Here is an 8,085-nt window from a genome sequence, read left to right on the forward strand (position 1 = left end):
CGTTAAGAATTGTTACCAGTGTTGTGTGAAAATAGTGTTCCTTTAATCTGCTCCAGCATGTTTTATGACTAAATTAGTGTTCAAGCGGAAGGATGTCGTTGCTGAACTGCATAGTTAGAACTGATCTGATCTCGGATGTAAACAAATAAAATTAATTTTATATAGTTTACTAAGAGTGATCGGTAGGTCGTTCGAACAGGTAGTACAACTTTTATTTCAGTTTTTCCCTTCATACACTTCTGTGCCATACTAGAGGATCAATGTTGCCAAATTCCCTACTCAAACTCAAACCTATTTTGCCATCAAATTCAAACAGACTATTCAATATCTTATTTTAGCTTTCCCCATCCTTTGACCCTTTGGTATCTTTCTCCAATAGAAATCTATGTCAAAACTGAAATCTTTTTCAATATATAGATCCACGATCTTATGGAAGGACGGATTACAGATCTATATGAATGGGATATTCATTCACATTTTCAGTTCAATCGGCGTCATCTAATATTTTAGAAACATATTGGTCAGTTCCTAATTCTTGTAGGTGACGTATTATCAATTTATTTTTACAACTCAACAAGACATTGTAATTTACACATATTCTTTCAAAGCCACATATACAGGAAAATGGAAGCTAACTTCTTGCATCACCATCTCCCCTATTAAGATTCAGTGGAACTGTGGATAATGTGCATCACACCCTTTTTAAGACGTATATATGATTTGATTATATATAAGTGAAAATATTTCTCTTGGAGTTAATTAGTTCATTTCCAGGATGAAGGGTGGCTTAAAAGGACAATTTGCGTATATGCTCTTAACCAATCTGGTCTTGAAGTATATGGAAATGACATTAATAAAATAATATGACTTAGAATGATTGAATAGTGATCCAGTGAGTATTCTGCACTCTGTGGGGTCAATGGAACCATACAACATTAACTAATTTCAGGTTAAGATAAAGAACAACCTCTTCTTTCGAAAAGATTAAAATCACTTGAATTTTGGGCTTTCAGTCATGAAGAATGGAAAGAATAATGCAAGGCATAAAAACATGCAAGTTTTCAACACTTTTGCTGAAGTGTACCCGAGGTTTAAGGAAACGTCGCATTTTAATTAATAATGACATAAAGTTATTGTAATTATTGCAGTATGATATTACAAAATAGGAAATTGAAACGGAACCGATCTGTAGACGCAGTGCACATTACAATGGCCTGTCAAAGAATGTGTACAGAAGCATCTTATCATTGCCCATGGACAGCAGTGTTTATCTCCCCAGTTTTCTTCACTAATCCTAATAATAATTTATTCTTCCAATCCTGTACCTCACAGGACTGCAGATTAAATGGGTTCTGTCTTTTTAGAAAGTGTATTGCCCTGATATTGCCTAAACCTCACTACCGAATTATCGAGGCTAGTTAGTGGGCCAGATACAAAGAGTTACGCCAAATAAGTCCTCATTACTTGGGAATGATGATAGGTAACGGAATAATCCGTGACTTTACTATAGTGGCTCTGGCACTATCCCAAATAAGAACCACGAGAGTGATAAACCGAATGGGCTTGGTCTTCTAACCAGCTAGAAGTACCAGTATAAACCACTTCAGATTCAATTTCCTGCACTGAAGCAGACATGTTACATTTACCGTTTTCCGGACGATGCATTGGACGCTGTTAATGACCCCTTCAAGCAGATAGATACTTTAAATATTTCGTTTTCTTCTTTCAAATCACTGAATACAGTCTCAAACACTTGTTTTCTGTTCTATTTTCCATCACCACAATATTTTAACCACTAGTGTTGCATTAAGTAGTTGGCATTGATAAGGGATTAGTACCTTCTTGATTTTAATCACACTGCAATAGAACTGTAAATTAACTTCCAATATTTTCATCTACTACCATTCATCTTACAGTTATGTGTTGTTATTCAGTTACAAAGCAAGGTAGAGAGGGAAATAACATCACTCGTCACATTTTAAATCAAATATGATTTTCTTCCTTTCGCTTATAAAAATTAGAAAATGGCATTTTGCTATTTTGTTCCTCTTCAACATGTTTTTATATCAGTTTTTGTTTTCCTGAAGACGTAATGATGACACTCTGAGCAAATAAATCAAGATAATTACTTACTAACTGGAGTTAAAAACATTATTTTTTTAAAAAAAATTCATGGACACAGGCCTAAAGCGTTCGATTTCGTTTTCACTTCTGCATATAAGGCCGAACTGCAAGCATGCTCATGTACATTTTAAGTCCCAAAGTCGCATTATCTGATGTTACTGAAATTGATTTTTTTTTTAAATCTCTAGCTACGCTCGACATCGTAACGCTTTTTCTTTGACCGGATTCTTAACGATAGTTAGCTGTACGCCTTCTGACTGAGTTGTCTAATGAGAAGAATACCACCCTTTCAGCAATAGCAGCCCTTCATATCATAATATGCTACATTGCTGATGTATTTTCAAGCTATAAAAATACACTGAGTGGCCACTTTTTTAGATACATGAGTACACTTGCTCATTAATACGTATATATACTCAAACAATCATGTGGCAGAAACTCAATGCGTAAAAGCCATACAGACGTTATCAAGATGTTCAATTGTTTTCAGATGAAATATCAGAATGGGAAAAATATGATCTAGTGACTTTAACCGTGGAATGGTTGTTGCTGCTAGAGCTGGTTTGAGTTTCAGAAACTGCTGACCTCCTGGTACTTTCACGCACAATAGTCTTTAGATACAGGGAATATTGCGAGAAAATCATCCAATGGGCGGCTGTTCTATGGGCGAGAACGTCCTGTTCATGAGATAGGCCAGAGGGGAATGACCAAACTGGTTCAAGCTAACAGGAAAGCGACAGCAAGTCGAATAATCATACATTAGAATGCTGCTGTGCAGCATAGAATCTCTGAATACACAACACATTGCAACCTGAAATGGGTGGGCTATAGCAGCAAGACTCCACTAGGATACACTCAGTGGCAAGTAGATTACGTTGATCAAGAAGGTTTAGTCGTTCGACATTCAAGATGAGGTAGTAAATTGGATTAGAATTTGGCTTGATGGGAGACGCCAGATGGTCATAGTAGAGGATTGTCTCTCTGACTGGAGGCCTGTGACTACTGGTGTCCTGCAGGAATCGCTGTTGGGTCTGTTTGTCATCTATATCAACGATCTGGATGATAATATGGATAACTCGAACAGCAAATTTGCTGATGACATCAAGATTGGGCGTGTAGTTTTCCAGCGAAAAAGGCTATCTTGGCTGACAGAGGGATCTGCATCAGCTGGAAAAATAGGCTGAAAACTGAAAACAATGCGGACTAGTGTGGGATGTTGCATTTCAGTAGGATCAACCACGGTAGGTCTTACAAAGTGAGCAGTAGAGTTCTCAGGAGTGTGATAGAACAAAGAGATTTGGGAATGCAGGTCCATAGTTCGTTGAAAGAGATGTTATAGGTTGATAAGGTCCAAACAAAAAGCGTTTGGCACATTGGCCTTGATAATTCAATGTATAGAGCACAGAAGAAAGGATGCTATATTTAAATTGTACAAGACTAATTTGGAGCATTTTGTGCGGTTAAGTTGACCTACCTACAGAAACAGATGTAAATAAGATTGAAAGAGTAGAGATAAAATGTACAAGGATTTTACTGGGTCTAGAAGTCCTGAATTATAAGGAAAAGTTGAATAGGTTCGGACTTTATTCCTTAGAGCATGGAAGATCGAGAGGGGATTTCATAGAAGTGTGCAAAATTATGACGGGAATAGATAGGGTAAAAGCAAGCAGGTATTTCCAATAAAAATAAGTGGGTCTATGGGTGTTATGCCCAGATGTCATGGGCTAAGGGTGAAAGGTTAAGGGGAAAATGAGGAGAAACAACCTTACGTAGAGTGGCGTGAGAGTGTTGAATGACCTGCCAGCACAAGCTCGATTTCAAAGTTTAAACGAAGTTTGGATAGGTGTATGGATAGTAGAGTTATGGAAGGCTCTGGTACTGGTGCATGTCGATTGGAGTAAGCAGTTTAAACTGTTCCACATGGACCAGGTGAGCTGAAGTGCTTGTTTCTGTGTTGTACTTCTCTATGACTTTATAACTCTGAGTAAATAAATGTCAGCAAAAAACGGAAATATTAGAGTTATGTTTTGTAGAGCCGGCGAAGTGATGAATAGGATCAAAGGGTAGATCTCTGAAGAGGTGCGGATAGGCTGCTGTGGATTTAAAATAGAACGTAACAGCGTACAACACAGGAACAGGTCCTTTGCCCAATGGTGTTCGTGGAAAATCGTTTTGTAACTCTAGGCCAACTTACCTGTCTGTATCGGTCAACTTTTTGCCTACGTCAATAGACTTCAAATACATCTTAAACGTTGCTGTCGTGTCTTCTTCCACCACATCTCCAGTACAACGTTCAATGTACCTATCACTTTCTGTGCCTAAAATTGCTTTATAAATCTTTAAACTTCCTCAATCGCATATTCTAGTATTGATATTGCCACCCTGTGAAGAAGTACGCTACGATCTATCTCGTCTCTATATCTCATGTGATATATTTCTATCCGGTTACCCATCAGCCTCCAATGTTCTGCAAACTACCAACCAAGTTTATTTAACCGTTCTTGATTAATAATATTTCCAAGTCTAGGCAACATCCCACTGTGCCTCTTCTACATACTCCGCAGAACTCCGACTTCCTTTAATACCGGGCCCAGAACTACACACCGTACTTCAGCTGCAGTCAAACCAAATGCTGCAATGCTACTTTCAGAGTTTTGTACCTAATCGATGAAGGCACCTATGCTGTATGGGTATTTGTACTAGCCTATCCACGTGTTTTCAATTTTAGGAATAGATAATAGATTTAGCTATGGGATATATACTTAAGATGAGGCTAATTGGAATGATAGATTTGTGCAAGAATTGGAGAAAACGAAAATATCTAAATTGCTGTGTTTCATAGTGGCTCCTTGACAGCAATGGCGGATATGCTGTTTGAACTGCTGCGGGGATCGTGTTCAAAGTGCTTCGACATTTTTAATAGGCGTTTCATAGGCTGAACACAACGATATCGATAGAGTGCACTTCCAAGTCAAGACAACGAATAACTTTGAGACGAAACATGTCTTAACATAGGCGTTTCACTGTGCCTCTTTCACTTATTTCTTGAGGCCATTTTGAGGTAGTGGGGATTGCAGCCACGATGAGCTACCGATGGAAGCAGAGCCATCAGACTCTTGTGTAACTAACATTTGGAGATGTTCACCAAAATCAGGCAGGCATTCGAAGATATCGGTGAGAAAGTAATATATTAGCAATTGATATGTTTGCTAGATATATTCAATGTGCATTTTAGGGTTAATAACGTTGTCATAGATCTGAATTTACACAGTGGACAGATCTGACAAGGATTACAGATTCACGCGTCTATCCAACCCCACCACACCTTCGTGAGGCGTGAGCAGAGAATGTGGGTTTTGCATCCTTTTCGTGGTTATTATTACTAAGACTTTTTGCAGAAGTCCACATTATTAAACTGTACAACAGGCAGTCTGGGATTTGATAGTCCAGGCGTCTGGGGTTAATAATATGCCAACTTATTCCCTGTGCCATCACAGCAAAATGACTCAAGATTTTCTACAATTGTTATCTGGATAAGAAGGCTAAATAAATTATATTTCTGAAACTTGGTTTCTCGTTCAATTTCAGATACGTGATAACCGACAATGGAATTTGGAGCAATCTTCGATGGAAAGGTGCCCTTCTGGACAAAGTACATTGGCTAAAAATGAAGTGGAACGGGAACAGAGAAGGTTTCTGGAAATACATTCCCACGCATTATAGGAAGCATAAATTACTTCAAAGTGGATGAAATGATTTTGCTTTATTTTCAGAATGGTGGCCAGACGTTTCCATAGGGACTAGTTGTTCTATGTAATCTGTCCAATTTTACTTTCTATCAATAGCGATCTCATTGTGTATGAGTACGCTTCAAGCCTTCTACATCTGTGACTGCATGTGTTAGTTATTAGCCATATTGTGCGGCTGAATTGTCCTGTACTCATGTAGGCATGCCTCATAAACATCTATCGTCATATATGATGATCGATGTATGCATTACAGAACCATCCTGCGATTCTCTGAACATTGTAAATGTAGAATTATATGAGCAAACCCCCCCCCACCCCCCACCCCCCCCCGAGGTTCTTTAACGTGTCTTTTTGGAAAATGCAAAACCTTGGAAGAAGATTTAGGCAAACTTAACAATAGCTCAAAAATTACAATTGTGAGTTAAAACATGGACTCCGCACTCACTAAAGTGCTATTTAAAGTCCAGGTCGATTCTTTATTTTCAATAGTTCCGAATTGTTTGAATATAGCCCAATTGTGGCCGATGACAAAGGCAAGGATCAAGTGCGATAATAGACTAAAACATTGCGTATACGAAACAGGTCATCAAAACAGAAACCATTTTGGAAGAAACTAACCGTTGCAAGAGAAGACTAGAATGGACTATAGAATGTGCTTTCTGTTTCGCACTGTATTAGAGAATACATTCGTGGCTACGACTTGCTTATGTATTGATATTTTTCTTTCGCTACCTTTCTTGGGGGTTTTAACTGGTTGGTGTTCTGTCCATTCAGCTTTTATTGCTATGTTATATTTCTGACTATCACGAAAATGCGGAGAGCTTTCTTCAGTGAAAAAATACTACTTTTGGTGTTCTAAATAATATATCTTGTTGTTTACCAAGTTATTTCAACCAAATAAAAAAAACTGAGCTGGATATCCATCTTCTCGTGTTCTGGTAGATTCCAATCAAGCTAGTGCAGTCAAAGTTTATGAATTAATACGGTTGATCTTCAGTATTGATGGTTCTTAAAGCGTGAATACTTTTGGGAACAGAACAATTACTGCAGGAGCCCTGCACAACCAGAATGAGGTTAGTTATCCCTGCCTTATATGAGTTAAAGTATATGATTTGTGGCCGCCGTCAAATCTACTATAAACTATGACCTAAATAATACGTAAAAAAGAAATAAAGAAGTAGTGTTCGTAAGTTCATGCACTGTTTAGAAATTTGCTGGAACAGGAGAAAAAAGCTGTTCCCGAATCATTGAACATGTCCGCTCGGTCTCCTCTACCCGCATCCTGACGATAGTAATAAAAAGAGGACATGATCGCCTTCATGAGACGATGATGATGATGGTGCTGTCAATCTGCAGCCTTCTGCAGCCCGCTCAAATCGTTTGTATTGGAGTGTCTATACCAGGCTGTGATGAACCAGAGTGCGCTCCACCATATACATATAGAATTTTGCAAGTCTCTTCTGTGACATAGCAATTTCCTCAAACTGTCAACTAAACAGATGCGCAGGTGCCTAATTTATAAATGCATTAATATGATGGGCCCAAAACAAATCCTACTAGACACAGACACATTGGAACCTAAAGAGAAAAGGATAAATATTAGCTTTATTTGACTTATCTACATCGAGACAGTAAAATGTATCCTTTTGTGTCAACAATGGTGTCCGGGGATTGCGATTGGGTCAGCCTGCAAATATCGCCACGCTACCGGAGTATGCCCGCAACTCACTAACCGTAACCGTATGTCTTTGGAATGTGCGGTGAAATTGAAACACTCGAATGAAATGCACCCGGCAACGGGGAGAACGTGCAAACGCCTAACATACTGCAGCGAGTCGAAACCCGATTGGTGATTGCTAGCGCTGTAATGCGATTGTGCTCAACGCTCTGCTTCCGTGATGCCCTACTCATTACAGTGCTGCTCATCAGATTTGACCGTTGACCCCTCAATGGGGAATGCTGCATCTCCTCCTAGCTTTTTCTTCCTGAAGTACACTATAAATTCTGTGGTTCTCCTGACGCTGAGTTCGAGGTTTTGTCGCGACTCCGCTCAAACAGCTGATCTACCTCATTCCTGTATGCCTCCTCGATGCCACCTGCATTTTGTCAAAACATTCACTTAAATACGCAAAGATATTTATAATACATATGTGGATCTGATGTGTTCAGTTTGATAGTTATTATTATCGAGTCTTCACGCTACAGTGAACAA

The 8,085-nt window shown here is 38.8% G+C and overlaps 1 protein-coding gene across 3 annotated transcripts in view; it reads left to right on the top strand.

Annotated features, from left to right (window-relative positions):
• LOC132405556 (protocadherin beta-16-like) overlaps nt 1-6,790 on the top strand; it is a 49,724-nt gene extending 42,934 nt beyond the window's left edge. For 2 of the 3 annotated variants that reach the window (XM_059990454.1, XM_059990455.1), the window contains exon 2: nt 5,713-6,790. In XM_059990454.1, the coding sequence (XP_059846437.1) occupies nt 5,713-5,847 (135 nt within the window). In that variant the 3' untranslated portion in view covers nt 5,848-6,790. The remainder of the gene's footprint in view (nt 1-5,712) is intronic. The other variant, XR_009515915.1, reaches the window with a different exon arrangement.
• The last annotated feature ends 1,295 nt before the right edge of the window (nt 6,791-8,085 follow it).

Source organism: Hypanus sabinus, chromosome 15 (genome assembly GCF_030144855.1).
Source record: "Hypanus sabinus isolate sHypSab1 chromosome 15, sHypSab1.hap1, whole genome shotgun sequence".
Lineage (NCBI taxonomy): Eukaryota > Metazoa > Chordata > Chondrichthyes > Myliobatiformes > Dasyatidae > Hypanus > Hypanus sabinus.